Source organism: Anopheles coluzzii, chromosome 2 (assembly GCF_943734685.1).
Source record: "Anopheles coluzzii chromosome 2, AcolN3, whole genome shotgun sequence".
Classification (NCBI taxonomy): domain Eukaryota; kingdom Metazoa; phylum Arthropoda; class Insecta; order Diptera; family Culicidae; genus Anopheles; species Anopheles coluzzii.
The window spans coordinates 94,553,929-94,581,399 of NC_064670.1; the positions used below are offsets into that span (position 1 = coordinate 94,553,929).

Below are 27,471 nucleotides of genomic sequence, written 5' to 3' on the forward strand. Positions count from 1 at the left end.
ATTTTGGTTAATTCGAGCGAGTTCGCTTCGGTGGAGTGTAAGAGTGATTTCATTCCGGCAATTTCATACCATGTTTGGGAATTCTTTCATGCGCTTGTTTGCGTAGTTTTCAGATCTCCAAATCGTAACTGTCAAAATGTATCCTTTAATGTTTAAACAACATTGTGGGGAGTTGTAGCTACATGTGTAGCTATCTGTTTTTTTAGTTGTTTTTCGTAAGATTTTTTTATCCGTTCCGCTCAGCTAAAAAAATCATAAAAAGTAAGATACATGGGTCAAAATGTTCCAACTTCATACAATTTTTCCCATTTTCTTCTGGTCTGAACAATATTGTATTTTTTTGTAAATGATCCTGTCTTGGTAAACAGTCTTACACAAATAAAAACAATTGTTTTCTTTTCTAAATTTATTCCTCTCAAAGAGTTGCACGATTCCTGTTTAACACGTACAGTGTTCAAATTTGTAGTCTGAGTTGTTATGAATCCAGTCCCGGAATGGTGAGATGCGGGCGTAGCCAGTAGGATAATTATTATCGCATGAAGAAATCCAATTCGCCAATCCAATCAATATCACACCATTTTCATCTTCAATCGTCAATGGAGACCCAAGAAAGAATGAGCAAAACGCACCTCCTTTGTAACGATCCGTACAAATATCGACATTGGTAGCGTTGAAGTTAGGATGTTCCTTGGTACACTCTGCATTGGACATCACCCGGTTGCGCACATATCGGTTCGTTGCGACAGTAGTACCCTCCATATCTACATAGCTGCGTGAGTCTGACAACTTTGGTAATCTAATCGGCTGCACATGTTTGTTTAAGGTGGCCGGATAATCCAACCGTGCCAATGCGATATCTTCGTACGGATGCAGGTTGATTGCACTCGCCGAGAAGTTAATGCGCTGCTCCCACATATTTTTGTTGAATGCCAATATCGCAGTGCCATACTGTGCAGTTTTTATCGTGCTTCTATTTAAGCAACCGCGAGCTACTGACACGATGTAGTTTGGTGTTATCAGCGCACCATTACACACTACACCATTATTTTCTATAAATGTTAAGTACGGAAACTGTCCTGGAAATGGTGCGTATCCGTAGGTTGCAAGCCTATTTTCGGTAGACAGCGCTTCAATAGCAAAAGTGCTCTCTTGCAATGGTACGACATCACTAGCAACCACTCTTCCAACAAACGTCGTAACGATCGCACTGTACACGACTACTGCCACAGAAACTTTCATTGTGAAGCTGTTCTTCCAACACGGTGTCTCAGACTCGACTTAAGGATGGAGAGCGTTCTCGGTCGGTTTTTATTTGCTTGGAATCACGGTAAGCCATTCACTGATCATCGAATAATGCATCCGGGATCATAATCCATTTGATTTTATTCTGATACGCTACGGTACAATGATTGATACGACACAATCTCATTGCAGCATGCTGCTTTATCGCTTGTTTAATTAGAGCAAAGGCCTTTTCTTCACTGTTCAAATTGATTGCTATGAAAGAACGTCATAGCTACCAAAATAAACCGTTTGCTGGGGGTACTTTTGCTATGTCAGGTGTGTTGCAAAAATTTGCTCGCATTCTGCGCATTTCTTACGCATTCCTTACGGAATCAATCAGATAAGCCCGATTAGGCCGATTGTACATTTACTTGATAACAATGTAGCATAAACACTCAGGAATTTGTACCGCTTTGGGACTTTGGTAAAAAAAATATTATCAGCTCGTTTAAAAGCAAATAACCGCAGCGCTTTTTTGCACAGCATAATATCCTACCCCACCGGACCATATTTCCAGAGTGGGCCAGTCTAGTGGTACATTTGTTAGCTCGTATGACTTAACTATATGCCCATCTTGGGTTCAAGCCTCGTATGGACAGTGCCCCCATACGTAGCACTGACTATCCTGCTATGTGTGATCAGTAAGTCACTGAAAACCAAGCCAACTAGCAATACAGACTGTCCTTGACTGACAACGGTTGTTGTGCCAAAGAAGAAGAAATATTTGTAGAATAGTTCCTTCACAATTGAAAATTTGGATAACACACTCTTTCACACCACATTGACGGTACATGCACGATAAATTTGACACTTACGGTTTGTCTCATAGTAAGTGATTGCCTTGAAAGCTCACGTTGTATACTAACAGGTGATTTTTTTTTTTAATTCAATGAAATATGTTTGACCGGCTTGTTTTGTGGAAACGGATCACATGCATGTCATGATGATACGCGCCGAAATCGGGAGATCGTTGAGTGTACTATGTGTTCCCTGAAAACCACGAAAACGATTCGTAATGAAAAATAAAAGTGCATTGGAGGTTTTGTGACAGTTCCAAGAAGCCAATCAGACGATCGAAATGTGCTCGTATCGACGCTTTCCTAGCCAATCTGCAGGAAAAGTGCTGCAAAATTTGTGCGAATAAAGTGCGTTTTATCCAAATGGAACGTGATTTCACCGTATTTTTGCTACCAGGGCCTCAAACTCTGTTCAGATAGCTACCGAAAGCCTCTGTAATCTGTATTATAGCCATAGATAAGAAAAGAAACCAATGGTAGATTGTATATGTAGGACACCATGCTCTACCACGCGGCTGCAAAATGCTAAACTACTACGAAATTCACCACATTTGATCTCCCAACTTCCCAGAACTTAAACCTTTTGTCTATTTTGTTTTTGGCGAAGTTAAAGGAGATATTAAAACAATTTTTTTTTTCGTCGGTAACTGTCAAATTTATCGTACACACCGTGTATGTAATTACACGAAACTCCTCCATATGGCAATAATTGTCATGGAAATCTCTCCCATTCATGAGTAAAATGTTATTGTAGAAAAGCGCACAAGAAACCCTCGTTAAATAATCAATCATACGTGAGTAAAATAAAACGACACTTCTTCTTCTGGCAATAGTTTTTCATCAAAGGATTCATAACTAGTATCAAAACTCTCATTTGCCTGAGCGGTAAATTAAATTAAAGAAATTCTCAATGTTAACCGATCAATTCAACAAATGTATCTGGCATACAACTAATATTGCTCGTGATACGAAATTTGACTCGTAAAGAGAGAAATTTGTAGAGCATTTTGATTTACTCGTTATGCGAAAAACTCGTAATAAGGGGTACTCTTAATGATGGGTTGCACTGTATCATATTGAGCTAGTATTGCATATAGGTGTTAAGATCAACAGTAAGACAGTTTAGACAGTTTAACATCGATAAAGATCTTTTTCTAAATTTATTTCATCCTTTTTGATTTCTACTGCTTAACACGTACAATGTTCAAATTTGTAGTCTGAGTTGTTATGAATCCAGTCCCGGAATGATGAGACGCGAGCGTAAACGGTAGGATAATTATAATCACAATAATAAATCCGATACGCCAATCCAATCAATATCACACCATTTTCATCTTCAATCGTCAATGGAGATCCAAGACTAGTGCTGCAAAACGCGCCTCCTATGTAGCGATCCGTACAAATATCCATATCAGTGGCGTTGAAATTCGGACTTTCCTGGCTGCAATGTGCATTGGACATCACCCGATTGCGCACGTAGGAGCGGTACTCATTGGAGGTAGTTCCCTCCATACCTTCATAGCTGCGTGAGTCTGTCAGCTTTGGTAATCGAATCAACTGCACATGTTTGTTTAAGGTGGCTGAGTAATCCAACCGAACCAATCCAATAGATTCGTACTGATGAAGATTGATTGCGCTGCCCGAAAAAGTTATCCGCTGTTCCCAATTATTTTTGTTGAATGCCAAAATTGCAGTGCCGTTCCGTATAGTCTGCATGTTGCCGACTTTTAAGCAACCTTGAGTTACTGATAAGATGTAATTTGATGTGATCAACGCACCGTCACATAACCTTGTGTAGTTACTTAATTCGCTTTCTATTCTTATGCGCATATAAGCATGATACAGAAACTGTCCTGGCAACGATTTGTATCCATTGGTAGCCAGTCTGTTTGTGGAAGACAATGCTTGAATGACTGAAGTATTCTCTTTCAATGGTTCGACATCACTAGCAACCACTCTTCCAACAAACGTCATAACGATCGCACTGTACACGACTACTGCCACAGAAACTTTCATTGTGAAGCTGTTCTTCCAACACGGTGTCTCAGGCTCGACTTATGGATGGACAGCGTTTTCGGTCGGTTTTTATTTGGCTGGAATCACGGTAAGCCATTCACTGATCATCGAAAAATGCATCCGGGATCATAATCCATTTGATTTTATTCTGATACGATACGGTACAATGATTGATACGACACAATCTCATTGCGGTTTGATGAGCTATCGCAGTTTTTATCAATGCAAAGGCCTTTTCTTCATTGTTCGTATCGTTTGATTTGAAAGTGCATAAGCTCACCAACATTTAGTCACCACAATCGATCCTTATACGGGGTGTAGTTTCGCTATTCTGTACATTTACACGTTATTCAGTCAAATATGTGACGGTTTTACTACTTTTATAAAACTAAACTTCCACCGAATCAAAATTGTATTTTATTACTTTCATCAGATCATCGTATGATCGCAATACATAAATTTACATGTATAATCTATCATCAACTGTTATCCATGGAATAATTTTACTCCCATGACTGTTCGATGTCATGTCGATGAGAAAAAAACACCATTACCCAGTGATTTATTCGACAACGTTTGCATTAAAATAGTGACTAAAAATAGTTTATTTTTCATGATTTCACCATAACTTATTTTTACAAACTTTCCTGCGCATTACCAATCTTTGTAACCTATGAGTTCCTGGACAACATTTTACACCTCTATCAATCTAACTCTAACCGCGACAGCTAAAAAAGTGAAACAACTTTGACTAAAAGCCTGCGCGAAAAGTGCATCCTGAAGCGTCTAAAACAGACTTTTTGGGTCAGTGTGTAGACGGCGTATAAGTCTGTTTCGGCATGTACAACATCTTGGCAATATTAGACAGCAATTATAACTCCGAAAGAAGGCCCGGTACCGAATGGCCGACAACCCTGAGTGACTTGATTCGATAAGTCTAAATGATTCGATAGACTCGTTCCGTCTCTTTGCCTTTTCAAATTAACTTAGTTCCGTTCCGATCCTTAGTGTGCAATATGTTCTTTATACTAATACAACGACGTATACCAATCCTTTAAGTAAATGGTCTTTCTTTACTATCGATTTGTAACATGATAATTTTGTTAACCTTGTGTTTTTCTTTACAAATGTTACCAATAATTACCGTTTAAGGTTCCCCTTACGAGAGTTATGTAATTGGTGGATCTATTGATTGTTTATAACATCTATAGCTATTATATGGCCCGTACCAAGCAATACCGCCTTTTCGGACCGTTCCTCCTGAATAAAAAAAATATGGTCGGTCCCGTGATACAGTTGTCAACTCGCACGATTTAAGATCAAATCTTCCATGTCTCCACACGTAAGATTTACAATCATGTTATGAGTGGCTGTTATGAGATCTTGTTGGTGTACAGACACAGATAGTTATGCTCATAGGCCTTTACCATGAATGGTAGTTGTGCCAAGTATGAAAAAGTATTATGATTCATACATTTTTATTTTATTTTATCATTTTATTATGAATTGAACAAGATTCTACGTAGTACATTGTTGGATGCAAATAACAAACAATGGGTCCTTTACGTTTTAAGTAGGCAGGCTGAAATTTCAGGCTGTCAGCTGTTTGCATTGTATATCAGTTTTCGACCAGCTATCTAAGTGAGTATAATTTACAGGTGGGCTTATCCCAAGAAGATTGTAAGAGTGGTTTGTGTATTCGTTAAGCCTCTAGAAAGCTTGTTTGAACAAAAATTTTCACCCATCCTGCCAAAAAGTGATATTCCAATTTGGTTTTAAAAAACATTCTATGAGACCACCTGGACTACATACACTTTGATTCTATATTCCATCACCAGATCTCTTTAATGCACCTTGGGATAAATGTAAACACCACCTAATTTGCCATTTTTCGGGCAGGTACTCGAATCTAATTCTAGCTTTGAGGCTAGAATAATCTAGACTGAAAATCGCAGGCTAGTTTTGTGTGTGGTTTTGTATGGAGTGTTTACATGATTTCAGCTTCCAACTGTCAAACTCCATACAAAAAACGGACTAGAATCGAGAAGGGCCCCAATATTGTTTTTTCTTTACAAAATTTATTCCTTTTAAAACTCGCACAATTTGAACTGCTTAAAGCGCATTTCTAGTAGTCAAAATAGTAATCTGAGTTACTTTGAATCCAGTCGCGGAATGATGAGATGCGAGCATAACCAGTAGGATAATTATACTCGCAATAATAAATTCGAGTCGCCAGTCCAACCATAATCACACCATTTCCATCTTCAATCGTCAATGGAGATCCAAGTCCAGCTCCGCAAAACGCGCCTCCTATGTAACGATCCGTACATATATGCACATCCGTGGCGTTGAAGTTAGGTTGTTCTTCGGTACACTGTGCATTGGACATCACCCGATTGCGCAAATATCTATACGAACCGACGGTAGTACCCTCCATATTTACATAAGAACGCGAATCAGACAGTTTTGGTAACCGAATTGGCTGCACATATTTGTTTAGGGTGACCGGGTAATCCAAACGAGTTAATGCAATATTTTCAGTCGGATGAAGACGGATTGCGCTCGCCGAGAAGTTAATGCGCTGCTCCCAAGGATAGTTTCTGTAGGCCAATGCTGCAGTGCCGTAACGTATAATTTGTGAATCACTGACTTTTAAGCAACCGTTAGCTACTGCCAGAATGTAATTTGGAGTAATCAGTCCTCCTGAACACACGATTGGAGAGAAATTTACTATTGAAACTTCTAAATATGCATAGTACGGAAACTGTCCCGAAAACGGTAGGTATCCATCGGTAGCAAGTCTGTTTCCGACCGGTGCTCTGGGATTGGCAGAACTATCCTCTACCAATTGTTCGACATCACTAGCAATAACTCTTCCAATAATGGCCGCAACAACCACACTGCACAGGACTACTGCCGCGGAAATTTTCATTATGAAGCTGTACTTCCAACACAGTGTCTTAAGCTCGACTTATGGGTGGACAATGTTATTCGGTGGTTTATATTAGAGTTGAATTACGATAAGCCATTTGCCAACTATCCATCCGTTAACCTTATCAAGATCTGACACATTACAGTGCAAAAACTGTAAACCTATAAATAACTATAGGCTTTACTATAAGCTGTAAACCTATCAACCCGCACATGCTTCCCAAATTTACGCAGAGAATAAATAAAGTTGTAAATCAGATTTGTACCGGGGTATAAATGTGATTATTCAATCATTTGATAGCAAGATAGCACGAACAATGAAGCATTCCTCTTCCTATTCGATTGACGGATTTCATTATGAGATTACAAACATCCGCTAAATGCTTGCAATATTTCACTATTGATTTGAACCATTTCAAGCAATATAATGTTCCCTTAGTTGGTTGGCTATCTGAGACTGATTGGTCAGTCCTACGTGCGGGAAGTTTGAAACTATTACGCAGTTGTTGCCAAGTAGTGCGAGTTGACGATTGTATCACGAAACCAGCTGTAGATCAAGTTTGATTAGTTAAACTGCTGGAACGAGTAGAATCATGTTAAAAGGTTTGATTGCAATCGATGATTAATTTGTAAAAAATAAGAAAAATGCAGTAAAACCCTACACTTCTCTCTCTCTCTCTCTCTCTCTCTCTCTCTCTCTTTCTCTTTCTGTATCTCACTTCAACTCTCTCACTCTATCTCTCTCTTTATCTTTCTCTCTCCTTTTCTCTCTCTTTGGGTTTGGTGTGCGGCTTTGTAAAATGTGAAGTGGATCTATTCATACCAATCCACTTATATTTATATACAAGCCGAGAGAGCAACTTAACGAATGAACTTCGTGTTTCGTTAAATACAATCTACCTTCACGGCTTTGTATATACAATGATTATTATGTTTTTATCTTGAATGGTATTTGATAACACAGTTTCATAACAGAGCCACCGTGCTGATACGCTGCTATCTAATCGACTGTTTGCTTGTCTGACGTCACTGTTAAAACATCAATTTCAAGTGACATTACTTGCAGGTACATTTTCATACATTTTGGCAAAACTAATTTTATTCGATAACGGAACCGCAGTGGAAACACAACTTTGGAAATTCACAATGTTTACAAAAAGTTATTAAAATCATAGAAAGAGGTTTTATGATGTTTTTTTAATTATTTTTATTATTTATTTTTATTTTGTGCCATTATATATTTTGCAAATTCTCAGCTTTACTGGTGGTAGTTCAATAATACGTATTTATAAAAAAAATCCAGTTTTACCTTCCACGCTTCCTTAATTTTATGAAAACACAGCATAACAAGATGTATCGATTATGAATGTTAATTAACTCTGTTACTATTGAAATTTAATAATTGAATTTACTCCCAAACATAAGACACATCTACCACCACCTTTAAAAGGTCCATCGACAACCCTCTTGAAACTCTCTCCCTTACCACCATGCAGCGTCAAGTGTAATCAGTGTCAAACGTGTAAGACGAAAATTCAAACACAGACCGCAGACGCGTCTTACTACTGTCACCTTCAGAGCAGCATTACACGTTTGTGCATAGCTCAGACACGTTCTGTACCACGTCAAACCACGTCAGCGCCAGGCACAATTTGCACATCTACCCTTCAAGCACCGAATACACGGCACTTGACGGTGACGATTTGCTGCACCCCGCGAACCGTGCATTATTCATCCATTGCAATATGGTAATGATATAATTATAATTGAATAACATCATCACATATTTGCCAGTTTTGTTGATCGTTGGTATTTGATAACAGTGGAAACGGTGTGCAAATTATACAGAACGCTATCACTGGGTACGTGGTGCATCGATAACTCCGTTCAGCGCAGGGGAGCGAGATAATTCATAAAATTAGAGATCGGGTTATGAATTCATTATTTTCGTAGTGCCCTCAATTGCTCCCATTTTTTAAGGCAGCTTGAGTAAATAAATCACATGCTAAGCGGTAAATACCACGGGTTTGTGTGCGGGTAGAAGGTCGTTTTCATTTCAACACCTTGCCGACAGGGAGAAAGGGCACGCCCAGGTGTGCATATTTGACTGGTTTTAAAACAAATGGCCATTCTATATTCAAACTGCAGCATAATCAACGTGTGGCTTTCGATTATGCTAAACAATATTTTGCCATGCGCTCGAAAATTGCACTTTCCAAAATAAGTTCGCCCAAAGCCCCCAATACCCCTGCGTGTCCTGGTTCGGTATCGGTCTAGGCGATAATTAATTTTACCACTAATTTCATTACGCTAACACCACTATGAATACACACACACGGAGAGAGAACTGTCCGGCAGAAACTAGCCGTGTGTGGCTGCAATGTGGCCGGCACATCTTCACAGGAGCATATTACAAATTAATCGTTTGATTAATGGATCTGTATTTGCTGGCGGCGTCTGTAATTTCAGCTCCTATCCTTCGTCGCCACCTAACACACTCCCCTGCACGATGACGGTGCGAACTTTGCACGAACTATGCGTATCGTTTAATTTTCTGAAATTTACAAACGATTCACTCGTGCCGCTCGTCCTCGTCTGCATCATACGCTCTGACTTCACTGACAAATGGCTGTTTCTATCGCGGGAGGACGAACGTCGGCGGCCACTCTCGATCGGCACACTATCATGCAGATCAATCTTGGGCGGGCAAGCGTCCAGCACGGGCCGGCAAAAAAATCCCGGGACCTGTGGTGCAGTCCGACAATCTTCATCATAAATCTTTGGTCCCCGAGCCCCGGCACCGGCACGACGTCTGACATCCGACACCGATTTGCCGGATCGGATCGCCTGGACGATAAAATTAATTAGATCGAAATTGTCCCATATCCCTCGCCCACGCTCGCTCTTTCAGTGTGGTTTGGTTTGGGCATGAGTAAAGTGTGTGTATGTGTAAAAGACAGCTCAATTTTTGTCGACTGGTTTTTTGCGTCACTGTGTGTCTCATTGTGTGTCTGTTTTCGATTAAACCAGTGCCAGCGTCGAATTGGTCTTCTGGTGCTTGTCATTTCACCGACTCGTTGCGGATGCTTCCGGCCGATTACCCAAGCGAGGCATCATAAGAGCCTATGATCGTCATAAAAATTGTAATTACAGTGTAATTACTGTTCTGGGCTGTTCTGTGCCTCCTGATACCCTCCTGGCTTCTGATGAATGTGCCGCAAGGGGCATCATCGATGAAGAAAATGATCAGATTAGAAAAGTAAAATCTGAGCGACCATCGGTACGGGCGAGTCACAGTAATGAGAAAAGGAGCGAGAGAGCGCAGGAGTCATTGGTTGTGCTTTAAAGCAACAAATTAAAGATATTATCGCTGTAATCGCTTAAACTAGAAGCAAGTGTTAGGGTGCTCTTGAGAGTAGATGCTACTCGAGAATGTGTTTGAATCACTTTTCCCGCTTAGCACGATAGACAAGTGCTCGGCACATGCAAAGACATCTTACTACACAAACAATCAACAAATAGGGAAAATTTTATTGTTTCTTCGATCAAACAGCACCAACCGGGAGCAACAACCACCCACTCTGATCGATCATGAAGCGCGCACAGCGGCGAAAGACAAACCGGTGAATCGTTCAAACGGTCGTCAGTAAATGGCTATGATGCACGGTTTTGGCTTCTAAACAACAACTTCCACTCGTTGAAATCGCAGCGTTGGCACTTTTTTTCATTGCAGACACAAGGGAAAGTGTAAGAAGGCGATATCGATCGATCGCTACCGTTGTGGAGACGAAACATAGTTAAGAACACAGTTAAATATTTCATTCCAATTCAGTGCTGTAGTACCAAGCATCGTTGAAAAAGTATGGAAGATTTACATTTCTTCTTAATGTTTCATCTCGTTTTTCCCCCCTTTGCGGAAAGATTATCGTGCTTGGGTTGTTTCCAAGGGGTATTATAATCGGTAATGAACATCATTTTAACTCATTGCTCCACTTGTACGTCTGCGCCTTATTCGCAGGGCCGTACTCACCGCAGACGGAGCAAACGAATGGCATTACAAAATCCGACCGTAATTGTGCGAATCGTTCGCCGCTAGCGAGTGTAATCGAATCGGCATTAATTTGGAATTAATGATATCGATTCCTTTGCTTCTCGGTTGCAAATTGTTAACCCTCCCCGAAACAAGTATGCGGCGCCCTGTAGGAACAGACTTAGGTGGAGCTTTGCGGGTATTTTTTGACGATTTGTGTGTGAATATTTAATGTTTTTGAGACCTTCACTGAGCTTTTCTTTTTGTTTTCTTTTTCTCTCTTTTTCATGCCCCGTTCGTCGTCAACGGCCATAACACGTACTGCTGCAGATGTCATAATATGGGTTACTCGTGCGAAAGTGCGCATCTACAGTATCGACCAGTACGATCGGACCGCAACCAGCGAAGTTGGTCAACCGAGCCACTGCAGCTGCTGGACAGCCATCAACCGCAGGCCACAACCGCAACCGACCGCAGCTGTACCAGCGACAGCACCACCACTACCATCACGAACCACTCACCAGCACCAAATCAACCGCCCTGGGCGACAACAACGGACAGTAGCTCCACCAGCCCGACCCGGTGGAACCTGCGCACGGAACCAACGCCGGAAGGGACCGTGGCGGCCCCGGTTACGAAACGGCGTACCTCCCCCACCGAGCCCATCGCCGTCACCAGCTCCCGGTGGCATTCGTCCTTCAACCTGCTGCGTGCGCCAACGGCCGTGTTCGACGGTTACTCGACGATCGTGCTCGAAAAGCTGTCCCGCTTCATCAGCCGCCATGTAGCCGCTCCCCAACATGCCACCCCGCCATCCGTTCCTGCCATCCCGACGACGAGGGCGACGACGAAGACGACGTCCAGAAGTGCTGCGCGTCCAATGGCGCACACCGTCACACCGTCCAGCAGGCCCGCGCACGGCAGCAGCACTAGCAGCAGCACCGTTCGGCGGCACGATGCCGAACCCTGCCGTAGCGATGGGCCGCCAGTCCCGCTCGGGCATCGAGCACACCGCCAACCAACGCAATTCTACGCGCCGAGCGTGCAGCGGGACGTAGCGGCGTCGCCTACGACCAGCAGGCCCGCCAGTAGCCACCATCTTGTAAGACATTCACTTTGTTTATACGCAGCCTCTAGTGTACTACTAGCGTTATGTTATCTAACGATACCAACAGTTGCCTCAGACACAGCGCACCCCATGTAAGTACTGTTCGGCGCTGGCCAGGACCCTCTTTGCTTAGCTGCAACAGCTGTCCGCATCTTGATGCTCATCTGTTCATCCCGTTCATCTATCGTTCATTGCCCGTTTTCTATGCTCATACGTCCTTAAACTTTAGTCTATGTCGTTGTTTTACAGGGGGTTTCTTTATCAAAGACAAATGCGCTGCATATCTTAAGGCCCTTATCTTATCCTTAAAATGAAAGTTTAATTAATTAATTAATAATTAATCTTAAAGTTTAATATATTGGAAGTTTAATTAAGATAAGATGCAATCCTCTCTGTATATTAAACAATGCTTTAGGCAACCACTTCACACACTTATCCAAAAAATCAAGTTCAAATGAATCATAGAATCTGTATTTTGTGGTGCCGTGACCAGGATAATCTCTTCAAAATAATGTTTTTCTCGAATGAATGAACCTTAAAAAAGGTTATAACCCGGTAAAGCAACCCCCTGTAAATATTATTTAAAAAAAATTATATTGTTTTTATTCGTGCCTCGTGTTGTTCAATCATCATTCATACCGCGTCTTGATTTGGATATAACCTGTAAAGCTATATGTACTATCTCTATGCCAGCTTTCATTGCCAACAAAAATTGATGCTCATTTACTAAAGCTCCACGAACTATACACTTTGAGAGTCCAAAGTAGTTGCCAAATTTCTTTTAAAAAAAAAACATCATTTTCGCGCTCTCCCATGCAGCTCCGCTATATTCCAAAAACAACGATACTTCTAGAGTACGCTAGGCTCGCCAGTTTGCAAACGCGCAAGAAATATAACATATAACATTACTGTAGGCAATACTGTTAAACAATGCTCAACCACCGTGTTCTAACGCATCACATTCTATTTCTCCCCCCACCCGGTCAACTCCCCCATTGTGTCTTAACCTAGCAGAAGAGGAAGAGTTCGGTAAATACCATACAGTCTAGACTAACCATCCACATGCAAACAGGCCCGTTCCTTGTTTTTCTCTAACATTACAGCCCAAAACCATTATGCAATGATTCCATTACGCAACGATTTATCTACCCTAGTACACACCATAACTGTTAAAGGTTGTCACACTTTTACGTACACAAGGACAATTACTTAAATGTCCCACAACAGAGCAAGCAGTCTACCGTGACCGCGAACGAATGAAAGTTGGTTCTCCTGTGACCATCATGTGTGCTCTTTTCTCTATCATTTCTGATCGTTTTTTCGTTTTGCATGTGTTTTCTGTGAACTGTTAGATAAATTTATAGGATACATAGAAACGCACGAAACGTGGCAAAGCGGCAGACAAACTAATGCAACCATTTTTCTCTTCGCCCCAGATTCGCGGAAGGAAAGTCGGATAAGGAAATTTTAGATCATCTGTTAAAAAACTCCCGTTACGATAAGCGTTTGCTACCACCAGTGGACGGTAAGTGGAAGGTTTTGAGCTGTTTATTTATTTTTCCTTTCATTTTACTCTTCAACCCATGGCGAACTTTTATCTCATGCCATGTGTATTTTAATAGGCAGTAGTTACTTTTGACCTATCCATTTTTGTTGTTTATTTCATCAAGTAATGTTTTTGAATAGTTTTTCTTTGAATTGAGCAGTAGTTTTCTGAAACAATCATCCCGAACTAATTTTAATGACATTTCTTTTGTTTTAGTTTTTTTTTAGACATTTTAGATTGTCCAGTATCTCTCCGCCATTTGTTCACGTCTCTTTAAATGTCATCATTCTTATCAGAAACGTTATTCTTACACAATGTACTCTATGTTTCGTAATCAATTATTTTGCTTTATTATTAATCAGTGGGTTTCTGTTGTATCATTCCATCATAACATTAGCAAATGTTTAGTCTTTTTTCATTTTTTCCCAATAACATTACTTCTGTTTACATTTAGCACTGGCATGACTTTCAGCAGAAGGAAAAAATAGTGATTAGTGAAAGCAATGCTCTGAGTAGAAACATCAGTCACTATTTTTCCACTGAAATCTTCGCTTTCGTAAGCTTGTTATCTTCCGTTTTCTTCACGCCGGCTTACCTGAAACTCATGTTCCGTTTGCACACTCCACTGCAATGTCATAATGCATCGTTTCTCCTCCTAATGCAATGTTTCCCCTCTAAAGCGCTTCTCTTCATTAAACTCCTAGTAGTTTTGCAGCAAAACAATTTTTTCCAACCACTGTTCAGCCGTTTCGCCACATCTACAATCTCACACCGAGGACGGTGACAATGTTCAAAGCTTTTCCGGAAAAAAACTGGAATCGAACGATCGAACACACACTATCGGAAGCACCGAATAATCGTCTTCCAACTAATTATGTCTTCCAATCTCACACTTTCTCCCTCTTTCTTTCTCTGTCTGTCTACACGTATACGCGAAGCAATACTTAAAGCTGCCAAGAGTACAAAACAGACTACAATAAACGGAATATGTGAAACAATCCTTTGAAAGATCTTTCACAAAAAAACAACCACATAGACTCACTTACAACACGCACACATGTCCACCGTGTCCTGGTGGAAAGGGAACAAACAGTCGACAGAAGATCAACTCTCCCACCCCTCAACCCCTCCACACTTATCTTAAATTCACTCTCAGGCCACTACAGTCCCCCCAACAACCTCCCCCGAACATTCCAAGGCTAGTGTCGTGTTGTTTTTGCTTCTTCTTCTTATCTCTCTTCCTCTTTGCAGATGCGGATTTTTGCTGTGGCATGCACACGCCGGAAATGGCTAAACACATACCGGATATGCGTGTTCCAGGACGACCCCAGAATCGTGGTCCGTTTGCTTTCCCTTGTGCCCTTAATTTTGTCTGCTACCAGTTTTACGTCCGCTACTACCTACCTCTCTTGCTCTCTTTGTTCCATTATATTGCCTTCCGTCACCCGTTTCGGTTTTTTTTCCATTTTCTATGTGTGTGTGTGTGTTTTATTTTAGTGTTTTTTTTCTTCCTGATGCGCATCCCCTTATGGTTTGATTTCAATGTAAGCCTTGGTTTGGTTTTTATTTGTTTCTATCTCATCGTTTGGCGCGTATGTATGATAGCGTTTCCGTATTACCGGTGTAACTAGGTGTACCGAGAAGCTCCCCTTCCCTACTGAATGTGCTTCATTGGTGTATCAGTGTGGTGTATTGCTGTGTTGCTATATATTTTTCTTTGTTTTCTATTGTTCCTATTTGCTTTCTCTTTAGTTCTCCTATTCACGCATGAAACATAAGCTTCATCACATAGAACATAATTTAATGCATTAAATGGCACTCGTTGCAAAATTTGTATTTCAGCACATTGCGACTATTCAATTGTTCTAACTGAGTTTTTCTTAGTTTTTTTACGGATTAAATTGGTATTTGAGATCCAAAACTACAACCAATCATTTAACGATTTTTTTAAATTTTATTCTCAATTTTTTACTCAAACGATTAAAACATGTTTTCCATACATGATGCACTTTTTTCTGAACGAGTTATGTTGCACAATTTTTCCTTTTTTTTAGATACACTTTTACGTTCAACATGTCAAGTGTCTAATTTATATGAAGTATTTTCTTGTGACGATCGTTTGATTTTAATTTCGTGCATTGTTTTGTACTTTATGCCGCAACATAGCAGTAGAACCTGTGCAATGTTCATGCTGATTGCACGCGGACGAGGCAGCAGTGAACTTGTTTGATTTGTTTTTGAAGTCCCGAAAACATGACCGATTCGTTGACCGCGTCATGTCATAGTCACACGAAAACACCGTTGTCCTACACACCAAATGCATTGTACATCCCCTTATGCTTCGTCTCGTTGCAGGTACATTGACTGTGAACGTTAGCGTTTTACTATTAAGCTTAGCGTCACCCGACGAATCTAGTTTGGTAGGTGTGATACTTGGGCGTGAATTGTTCATTGTTGCATCAAGCACAAATTCCTGCTCATCGTGTCTGTTTTCCATCCTTGTTCTATTTTTTTTTCTCTCTCTCTCCATCGTCCCTCTCCAATCACCGCACAGAAATACGAGGTCGAGTTTCTGCTGCAGCAGCAGTGGTTCGATCCGCGGCTCCGGTACGCCAACCAGTCCCAGTACGAGTATCTCAACGCGATACACCACCACGAAGACATTTGGTTACCGGATACGTACTTCATCATGCACGGCGACTTTAAGGATCCGATCATACCGATGCACTTCGCGCTGCGGATATACCGCAACGGGACGATTAATTATTTAATGAGGTACGGGCGTGCTCCGTTCGTGGCGGTTTCCAACAGAAAACGGGATTTAATGGAATTTTCCAATTCAATTTGCAGGCGGCATCTGATACTGTCATGCCAGGGCCGGTTGAACATATTTCCCTTCGACGATCCGCTGTGTTCGTTTGCTTTAGAAAGCAGTAAGTAGAGACCGATCTTGCCGATGCTTTATTTATTTAACGTCTTTCAGTAGTAGTCTACAACCTCTCTTCTGCTTTATTCCATCGCCTTTTCTCGCTTTCCACAGTATCGTACGAACAATCGGCAATAACGTACGTCTGGAAGAACGACGAGGACACTCTCCGCAAGAGCCCTTCGCTCACGACCCTAAATGCGTACTTGATACAGAACCAAACCATTGCCTGCCCCATCAAAGCCAGCTGGAGAGGTAAGTGAATGGACTTGCTTTGCGCCGCGGGCCGTAGGCCGCTCGGTACCGCGCCGCAAAGAACTGGAACTCTATTCTGCTCTGCAGTGTGGGGCAGAGAAATGGGAAGGGAGATGGAAAAAAAAACCAACCATAACAATGCTGGACATTTAGCTCCAGTGTTTTACGACCGGTTTTTTGTTAAGTCTTGTTTTGTGATCATTATTTCGTTCGTTCTTCCTCTCCGCCGGTTCCGTTTCTTTTCTTTGGAGCTGTAAGCGTTTGCTGATAATGATTGTGGTTTTGAAATGGAACTTTATTGCATATTGTTTTGATTTATAAGAAATATTGTCCTATTAAGCACTTGCAATATTTTCGTTTTGCATTTTCTTAATTTACCTATCCGGGGTTTAATAGTGTGTTGTATCGAATTATGTAAATTATAATAATTACAACATTGTGTAAAAATGCAAAACTATTTCGTTCTGTTAGCATAAGACAATTAAAAAAAATGTTACATTATTATCCTATATCCTTCATTCCTGTTGAAAATTGCACAGTTTTTTTTCCAATTGATTCAATTATGAGTTCATATTATTCCTACATTTTGCGTTGTAATTTTTCTTCTTCCAAGTTCCAAGTTCCTATTCATTTCAATTGCCTTAAATTTGTGTGGTAATAACTCGTTTCGTTCGACTTGCTTTTCCGGTTATGAGTTGGCATGTACCATCCTACTGCGGCCACCTGCGGGTGGCCCAGCCGCTGGAAGGAGCTTACGCGTAAGCATCCTTCAGATGTCTTAAGATCGCCAGTGCCCACGCTTGCATTAGCAACTCGTTGACCTTAGGATAACACGCCTGCGCCCATTAGTGCGCCCATTAGAGTAATCGGGCGAAAATTGCAAATTATTGCAGCCCCGTTCGTCGCGTGACGGACGCGTGCCATTTCTATTCCAGTCACAATTAAAACAGTGTGCAACTCCCACGGTCCCCGCAAGAGCGATGTAAATCAAATGTCCCGTTTGGCCTCTTGCTACTCCCAATCGTCTACGCTCACCAAACTCCCGACGGCTATACAAGAGCGCTCGATGAAACCAGCCACGCATTGGTAAAGCGAAGAAAAGCAGCGCATTCATTTATCTGTGTTTTTTGTGTCTTATGGGCTTCGTTATTTTCTTTGGCCCTCTTTTGTTGGCCAGTAAGATAGAGACTCACGACGACATTATCATAGTTATATTTTTTTTTTGCTTTCTCTCGTTTACCCTCTTTCGAGCGATTAAATTATCCACCCCACTGTACGGGCAGTCCTCTTCATTAATTAATGAATGTGATTAAGCAGAGTTGTTCCTGTGCTGTGTAAGTGACAAACGCAAGGTCAACAGGAAATTGAAACATTGTGTGGGCAGACTTTATGCACCGGAAGGCATCTAGGGAATTGCAATTTGCTTGCATTAATTATGAAGAAAAAACTTGGACCATTGGACATACACATTTTTGTTTGGTTCAGAGTTGGTAGTGTCACTGAAAAATCATGATTACTGAATAGGTTGGCTAATTTTGTGTTTGCCAAGTTTCGTTTGCAACATGTTATACCTGTTACATTGAAATAGTTTTTTTTTTACGTAAAGGGATATGATTGGATTTTTTAGTTTGCTAAAATAAAGTTGGTTTTTATTAGTTTGGGACATTCTTAGATGGAATTGTTTCGTCCTATCATTTTAACTTTTTTTTACAATCTGCACTTTAACCTTTTTTGCACACATTTTTTTTTACTTACTTCTGCTTCTGCTCACGAAGTACGGTGGTACATTGAACATAAAACATTACGTTAAGAATTAAATTTAAAAGTATATAACGTTTTTCTTACTCTGTTCATTGGTTTATTTGTTTAAGAAAATTTCATAATTCAGTCCTTTCTTCCTCTCCTCAAAAACACGACCGAAGATAAAATGCGTTACGCATGCTGAAAACACAAAAAACAGCAAATAAACTCTTGTTACCCGTCCCCAAAACCTTCACCACCACAGTCCCGATGCATTTCCCGATGCCTCCCACCTCCTCTCCTCTCAGTATATGAACAACGTAATCAAATTATCAAGCAAACAACCCACAATGACATAATGCACGTGCAAAACATTTTCTTCATCAGCCGAAGGACAAACGTTGTCGGTAGAAGACGAAGAGTTTCTTTGTAATTTATGTCAGAGACGATTTGAGGAGCAAGGTACATACAAGCATTCAAAACTATTTCTTTTCCTTCCACCCTTCCCTGTTTGTTTGCCGAAACCCCTTCCCCTCGCTCCCCAGAACCAGAAAGCAAACTACACTCCTGCCGTTTATGTTTTTGGCGTCTCTTCGCTTCGCTAGCCGTAGCATTTTGGTTTCGAGTGTTTACACCGTCTCTTTTAGGCTTTTTTTGTTGGTTTAGTGGGTTTGTGTTGAACTATCGTTTTTGTTTTTTACTCTATCTATCTCTATCGAGCTTCGTTTTAATCACTCTCGTTTGGAAACTAGCCTGGATTTGGAATCGTTGCACCTACTGCACTTGGTTTTTTTAAGTAATCTTGTAGCACTTTTCGGATCGACTATGGATGGTTAGCTTCAACGATCATGAATTTCAAACAAGTTTTTCAAAAATGGTATCCCTAACTTGCTTCGTTGCGTAGGTATAGATTTTAATTATCTCTTTTGTCATATCTTTGGCATTTAAAGATAAAAACCAGCTCACAGAAGTTGTTGATGACGCTAATTAGTGTGGCATTCCAAATTTGAAATGATTTTGAAAACAGTTTTTAGAATATATTCAATACTATCAATCAAATGGCACGTGTAAGCTCCTTCCATCATATTCTCGGTCAGTCAATTTTCTGTCAGTCGTCAATGGATGTAAAAAAAATAGAAGCATGAAAATTAATGCCTTTTATGTTATATTTTTATTCCTTTCTTAGTAGTATGCACCTGTACACAACAATTTAATCCGATAATATAGTTTAAGCTTGCTGTTTTCTTTTCAGTTTAAGTAGTGGTTGTTGAGTAAAACATGTTATAATTTGTGATTTTCACAGTTCCAAAGTAATTTGTCTTTTGTTACACATTTTGTTCATTTACTTGGATGCGTGTTGCTGTTCGTTACAAAAAGCGTTTTCCCTCTGTTATAGACAGCTTCATCTTGTATGTCCCGATTGTCTTACCGATTCCCAATGGCTCACTTTACATTCCGCTCGTTTATGTGCTGTTAGTTGTACTTTCCTCTCTCTCTCTCTCTCTAGTACTCAATCCCGGTAGTGCGAAATCAAAGCGAAAATAACGTTTGCAAAACAATTGCGTATTGCTATAAAAAAATATTTCATCAATGTTAACCTTACAATACAGCCGTAGTGAACCGCAAAAAGCCAAACTCGTTGACCGTATGAAACCTTCTCTCTGTTTCTTTTTCTCTCTCTCTCTCTCTCTTTTTCCCTGTTCCCTTTTACCCAATACCTCCAATGCCTATCTATGGCCGTATGTTTGTGTATAATTTGTGTGAGTGTGCGTAGGAAATTACAGTTGTCTGAAGGTGGATTTAATATTTACGAGAGATCGAGCGTTCTATTTCACGACCGTCTTTATACCGGGCATCATACTGGTGACGTCATCGTTCATCACGTTCTGGCTGGAATGGAACGCCGTCCCGGCACGCTCGATGATAGGTAAATGATCAAGCGACAGAGAAGCAACAAAACAAAAACATTTACGCACACAAACATACACATACAGATGTGAATCATGCTCTCGTACCAGTGGCAGCGCCACAAACGGTGCCAGCCGGTCGGTCTGGCCTGCTGCCCACCGAAGCCCACCGAGACGCACATGAACACACCAACCGGACGCACAATTCCATCCCGAACTGAACGGATCGATAGGCCTGACAAATACACTAAACTAGTTTGCTAACAAGCAAACAATCCCTCCCGGACGAGCAACCCCCTCACTGCTTCAAGCCCTGGAACAGTGGCCCTGTTGGTGGCTGGTAGCGAGCGCAACACACACGCTCAACTACTCCACTCATCGATAGCGAACAAGTGCAAACAGTTGAGAATGCCAGCCCTTTTTATCGACACATTCATCTCAATCATTGACGTTTGCGGGGCTGTGTGCGTGAGCAGCAAACACGCTTGTAACTACTTGCATTCATCAAACTGCATGAATCGATTTCGAATTTCAGTGTTTCCGTTACCTGCTAATGTAACCATCAATCATGCAATGTTTCCTATTTTTAATTGCGCTACTGGGAAACTGTTTGCCATGAAATGAGACACTCTTTTTACGATATTTTCTTAAATGATCATTCCTGTTACATTTCCACACTCAACAATTCACACACATTTCTCTACATACCCACACGATAAGCTCAATACATAGTACTGCATGATTATTCGCCATATTTTACCAAACCAAGTACCGGGCGTCTCCATTCGGCCACTCTTTGTCGCACAGATATTCCTTTTTCGTTATCCTCCCTGCGTTCTTGTCGCCGTGTTTAGATTAAAAACACACACACAATGATCAACATAAACCACTCAGCCAATTAATGCATTAAACGGTCTGCTCAGTGACGCCTTTCAGATTACGGTAAGAGTGTTCCTCCTAGCTAGATGTACAAATGCCTTCGGTTGTTGTGTTTGTTACCTTTACTCCCGCCCCCCGAATGCTTGCCTTTTGGTCGATAATTCCGCCCCGGGTCGGTAAGGATTCTAAATAGCAGCTCCTGCTAGTGGGTGTTGTGTGCCATTATCATTGTTTTCTGGTTTGCTACAGTATCGGCACTGATTCGGATTAGTTTGTTTTAGTTTTTGATAGTTCCTTTCCAATTTCCAGCTCGAGCAACGAAAGCAAAACATTATTAAATATTAGTTTATGTTATTTTTTATCACATATTGGAGTAATGAATACAATTGGTTTAGAGGGATTTTAATAATTTCTACATGAAAATGAAAAATTAATTCTAATCAAATGCATTGCTTAATCCTTTCGTTTTCATCCCCATTTTCTTCTCTTTCTCTTTTTCTCTCTCTCTCTCTCTTTCTCTCTCTTCTTCTTCCATTTCTGCATTCCTTCTCATTACCCCTTGATGATTTAATTGCTTAAATTGTGTTTAACCTGGGGTGTTAAACTCATTTGTTTCTTACAACAACAAAAACATAAATCGAAAAATGTCCAATCTTTTCATAAATTCAAATATTTACATTTAAATTCCCGTTTGTTTGCCCACAACTACCAACACGCAAACATCTTTCCTTCATTGTTCAACTCTCGGCATACGTTTCATAACCTTTCGACCCGCCCTATATCCTCGGGGCATTACACCCAACGCCACCACGTCGACTTCCGGCGAACGTTTCACGCGCTCAACAACAACAACAACAACAACAACCCACTAGGTAATTACAGTTGCCTGAAAGTAGATCTTATGTTTACGCGGGATCGAGCCTTCTATTTCACGACCGTCTTTATACCGGGCATCATACTGGTGACCTCATCGTTTATCACGTTCTGGCTCGAGTGGAATGCGGTCCCGGCACGGGTCATGATAGGTAAGCGAACAACATCCAAACCTGCCACAAACTGCCCAAACTCCCATTGTGCGTCACCTCTAGCCACTGGCACACGTGCTGCAACGCGCTCTGTCTTTCTCTATCTCTATCTCTAGCTCGTTTGCTGGGGAAGAATGGAGTTGAAATGTGTGCATCTTCAAACTATTATTGTTGTTGTTATCATGTGAACCTTTCCCTGTTTGTTTTTTTCTGTCCGCTACGCACCTTTTCCGCCTACAATATGTACTTCTGTGTTGTCCGAGTGTGTTGTTTCACTGTCGGTGTGTTGCTCTTTGTTCGCTTTCACTCATCACTCTGAAGGGACGTAGAATATCGTCGCCGTTGCGTGGTTAGTTATTTTTTGACTCTTCTTTTTTCGGCATTATCTTCGAAAAGCGTACTGAGCAGGTATTTTAAAGCAACTTATATTACCCAGCATATTATCTGAAGATATTGATACAACATAATAACGTAAATTTTTAGATGTATAATGAAAGATCCATAAATCAAAAATGGATTTCATACAATTAAACATCTAAATCAATAACAGGGCTTCAAAATATAAATCGACATTGTGCACATTTAAAACAAAATCATATAAATTCTACTCTTCCAAGATCACTAACAACTGTAGCGTAAGCTTTATGGACCTGGCCCACCCCTACATGTACTGCACATTTTATTGACTGTAAAGAACATCTGATGCCGCTTTAGTATTGACTCACCTCATTGAACACCAAACGTTTAGTCTCAAGCACGTCATTTGGCTTTAATTCTGTGATTCATTCATTTAGCTGATCATACCCGAAAGCATAAAATAGCCTTTACACCAAACGCCTCGTCCCCTGACCTATTAAACCTTGCACTAACCTAACAGACAACCAGTCATTCTAGGAGTGCCGTTCGGTGACCTTCACCATCGGCTATTTCCCGCACACCGACGAGGAAAAGTCAAACATACAGTGACTACGTTGTACCGATCAAAACCGCTGTGTGTAATGCAGAAACCGGTGGTAAGGGTGCAGCCGTATCCGGTTGTTTGGCTTTCGTTCGGGTTCTGCTGCAACGAACTGTGTCAAGGATGCTTGGGCTACTGGAACGATGTATACCGAGCGATAGTAAAATGGCCATCATCGTTTTGTAGTAAATGTGCCGATGTGTTTGCTTTAATTGGATGTGGTTAAGTGGTAGAAACAATTTAGATCTTCCCGTTTGGATATGATACATTACCTATTAAGAATTTTTGGTCGTCAGCACTTTGCATATCTATTACGCCTTCATCAGTAGCAACGTAAATTACAATTTTAATTAAAATTTTAAATTCCAAAAACCTTCACTTAAAGTTGTGTAGCGAAAGTAAATAAAAATTATACAAACAAGCATACAAATAGATTAACAAACTTATCTTAAAGCTTATACTCTACAGATGCCCATTCGTCTTTAACCTTTCCTGCACATTTAGCTTATTCATTCTCCGGAATATTGCCACCGAAAAGCTTAATCACACATTAATAACAACCATACGCTATCGATGAGAATATGGCAAGCGGTAGCAAAAAACACGCACCTCGTGCTTAATCGACTGCATCATTTCCCGCAAATCACTCCTCACCTCACCCAAGTCACCACCACTTCCACCGTAATGCATCGAGCAATGATTCATGCCATTTCCGTGCAGTGATGCATTAATGGTTTGCGCTATAATTTGTGTTGTTTTCTCCTTCATTCTTGCCATCTCATCGTGCCATGTTTTTATCGCTGGCCTTAAACAAAATCTACAACATAAATGCATATCACCCTGCCCAAACCACTGTGTGCGTGTGTGTACGTGTAAAGGTGTGTTGTGTGTTTGCTCGTATTGGAAACAATGCGACGGTACTGCAAACACGATCGCTGCGCCAGCTTCATCCGTTATGCACACATTATTTGTACAAACAACGACGTAAACCAACACCATCTCTCTCACACACACACACTTACGTACATACACACGCAGTCACTACACGCACACGACATTAGGACGCCTGCAGTGAAGCGAAACGGGGTACTGTACACCCCACTGCCTTGAGACACCGAGAGACCGAGAGGGACTGGACGCGGAATTCATTAAAAATGCGACGTGCTCATTAAAAATGCATCACACGATGACCGCTTCAGGTTTTTCGCTTTTAAATGCATTCACTCATACCATATTCTTTCTCTTCCTCTCTTCTTCCCCCACGTTCTATTCCGGCCGTATGTGCGGCATGGCTATTCAACCGTGCAACAAACGACCGGGCGCCTCCACCCGCGGGCACGAACGACCGGGCGTCCCCATCGGCACTGCCCCTTGACCCCTGATGCAGGTGTAACGACCATGTTGAATTTTTTCACCACCTCAAACGGTTTCCGCAGTACACTTCCGGTCGTGTCGAACCTGACGGCGATGAACGTGTGGGACGGCGTGTGCATGTGCTTCATCTACGCCTCGCTGCTGGAGTTCGTCTGCGTCAACTATGTCGGCCGGAAGCGGCCGTTGCACAACGTTGTATATAGACCTGGAGAGAATCCAGTTACTCAGGTAATGTACCGCCGGTTGCAAACTAAACACAAAACATTTCCTCCCCACCCCCCTTGTAAATGAAACAAACTCTCCCCCTCCACAATGGCCCCCTGTTAGGGCAAAAAAGAAAAGGGAAGGGGTTACCATACAGCAAGAAGAAGAAGATGACAAAAACTATCCTTCCCTTCACCCCCTCAAAATACCACTCGCTCTTCGGAACATTCTGCCCAAAGCGAAAATTTCGCTTTGGCAAAAAAATGTACATGTCAAAGCTAAACACACGTAACATATCTGTGTCTGTGTGACGATGCGTTTTCAGTTTCCCGATAGCGGAAACGAAACACACGTAAACAGTATCAGATTACAAAATGGAGCGCAAACGACTTGCATCCCTAGTGATTAGAAAACACTACACCCCTTTCAAGCACTGTCCTCCTCTCCGGTTGAAAATCCACCAACCACCACCTCTCTACTCCTGGTTTTTCCGCACAATCGCTCACCTGATAGCTTGCTTTACCTATCATCCGTACCCCTTACGGATGGGTCGAAAATACCAAATTCGATACTGTCCTGTCAAAGAACACTGCATTGCACACGTTATTTTGTTTTGTTTTTTTATTTCAGTTTCTAAGCTTTTGTTTGTTTTGTTCATTTCTTATTTGACTTATTCTTTGCTCTTATCCCTCTTCTTGTTTTATTTTTCCTTTTTTTTGTACTTTCTTTTGCATATTTTGACTCTTGCTTCTACTTATTCTTTGTTTAATTTTTGTTTTTGGTGGCTCTTTCATATAAATTATCTATTTCCTATTAGTTTTCAAGTGTCTTTAGTTTTCCTGTCATGTGTTTGACCTATTTATAAGATGAACCAACATCGCGCAAGTATTTTCAACTGAATATATTTCTTGAATCAATTAAAACTGATAAACACTTTAATGGAATAAACCAAATTGGCGCTAGAATATGAAAAATAAGCATCCAAACCAATGACAAAAATCTCTCAAACTGAATAATCAAAACAAAACCTACCGTAAACCTTCTTATCTAAATCAATCATGAAAACTATTACTCACACATGAGCCACCGTTCACTAGTTTCACCAAAATTTTATCTCACTAACGTCTCCATTCATTACTTCAAAATCTTTTAATCCGTCTCGCTGTTTCGATTTTATCTTTCTTCCTTTCGTACGCTTTACTCGTTGCACAACTCTTCTTCACTACCTTCTGCTAACCTCTGTTGTCTTGTTTCGTGTGCAACAGGTTGACTCGCTGCTTGCCATTTCTTTCCGTATCTTTCGCTTACGATTGTGTTTTCGTGCACCTCCGTTCTGTACTGCTTGGTAGTTCTGTATGAATGAGTTTCTTTGTGCTACGGTTTTGTTAGTTTAAGTACATTCATACCACCATTTTATGTGTTGTGCAGTATAGCATACATGGCCAATTGCCGGTGATACGTTTTCGTGCAACTATTTCACACACTCTCCGCCATCTAGCTACCCTCTCTACTGTGCGAAAGCAACGAATGTTTGCCGTGATGTCTGTGATTCGGCGCAACAAATTCACCTTACCAATGAGAGCGAATCATTTCCAACCAATCGATCTATCAGCGAAACGCTCCATGCATATTAAATGCCCATTTCCTTTTCCGGCAGTATCGTTCGGTGTTTCACAATTCTCGCACTCACACAAACAAACACACAGCACCATATCGATCCATATGCATACACACAATTCACACAGTTCACTGAACTCTCACGCTCCCTCTTCCCCAGTGGTCGTGGGACGGAGAAGTGGTGCTGAAAAAGCGAGAAAAGCGGTAGCAATTCACCACTCCCGGGCCCGAAGCAGTTTCCTTCCGCATGATTACAAAAATGAAATCCATTTTAATAATTAATCCATCCCGTATCGACCGGCTTCGGCAGGTTGGCCGTGGTCGCAACCATATACATGAATAAACACACACACACACACACACACACACACATTTCATTACAACGACGAGTTTGAAGCCGACCTATATTCCCATTCGTGCAGTGACAGCTAAATTCAATTTTCGTTCAGCTTAATGCCAACTGACTACCGTTGAATTAAAATTACACACCGACACACCCGGAGTGCTGTGTTCGTGCTTGACAAACATTAGCATTATCTAGTTCAAAGAGCAATATGGTTTTCGAAACACAAACAGATCGGGGTGGTGGAAAAAATTAAGTCAATTTATTGGGGAAATTGGGAATTAAAAACCACTTGCTCAAAGCTTCCAGAAGGGTATTAATTAAACGTCACCTGTATGGGTATTTGCTGCAGCGCTGCCTGTTAAATATGTATCACCGGCAGACAGTCATATTGCGTACACGAACAACAATTTATGCCAATGGCTTCAAACGTTTGCTTTGTGTACAAACCACAAACATGCTTTTCCCCCCGGGAGGGGTATTATTGTGTCGATTTGCATGAGCCCTATTTATGAATTCTTGATGCAACAT

General features: G+C 41.1%; 2 protein-coding genes across 19 annotated transcripts in view; one reads left to right on the plus strand and one right to left on the minus strand.

Moving 5' to 3' along the window:
- Positions 1-27,471, plus strand: part of LOC120961697 (glutamate-gated chloride channel) — a 116,734-nt gene that overhangs the window by 67,086 nt on the left and 22,177 nt on the right. For 9 of the 18 annotated variants that reach the window (XM_040385652.2, XM_040385655.2, XM_040385650.2 and 6 more), the window contains exons 4-14: positions 11,389-12,258; positions 13,181-13,195; positions 13,603-13,691; positions 14,964-15,050; positions 16,068-16,132; positions 16,267-16,487; positions 16,563-16,645; positions 16,753-16,893; positions 19,021-19,095; positions 20,408-20,560; positions 24,790-25,004. In XM_040385652.2, the coding sequence (XP_040241586.2) occupies positions 11,399-12,258; positions 13,181-13,195; positions 13,603-13,691; positions 14,964-15,050; positions 16,068-16,132; positions 16,267-16,487; positions 16,563-16,645; positions 16,753-16,893; positions 19,021-19,095; positions 20,408-20,560; positions 24,790-25,004 (2,004 nt within the window). In that variant the 5' untranslated portion in view covers positions 11,389-11,398. Of the gene's footprint in view, positions 1-11,388; positions 12,259-13,180; positions 13,196-13,602; positions 13,692-14,963; positions 15,051-16,067; positions 16,133-16,266; positions 16,488-16,562; positions 16,646-16,752; positions 16,894-19,020; positions 19,096-20,407; positions 20,561-22,291; positions 22,445-24,789; positions 25,005-27,471 lie in introns of all 18 variants that reach the window. The other 9 variants (XM_040385659.2, XM_040385674.2, XM_040385663.2 and 6 more) reach the window with 7 other exon arrangements.
- LOC120961700 (collagenase-like) lies at positions 6,143-7,085 on the minus strand. The gene has a single exon (XM_040385681.2). It carries the CDS (start codon positions 7,027-7,029, stop codon positions 6,223-6,225), a length of 807 nt encoding a protein of 268 aa, XP_040241615.2. The 5' UTR covers positions 7,030-7,085; the 3' UTR covers positions 6,143-6,222.

Bases quoted from the DNA above. Each gene is read 5' to 3' on its own strand.
- LOC120961700 (XM_040385681.2), bottom strand. From the start codon at position 7,029: ATGAAAATTTCCGCGGCAGTAGTCCTGTGCAGTGTGGTTGTTGCGGCC.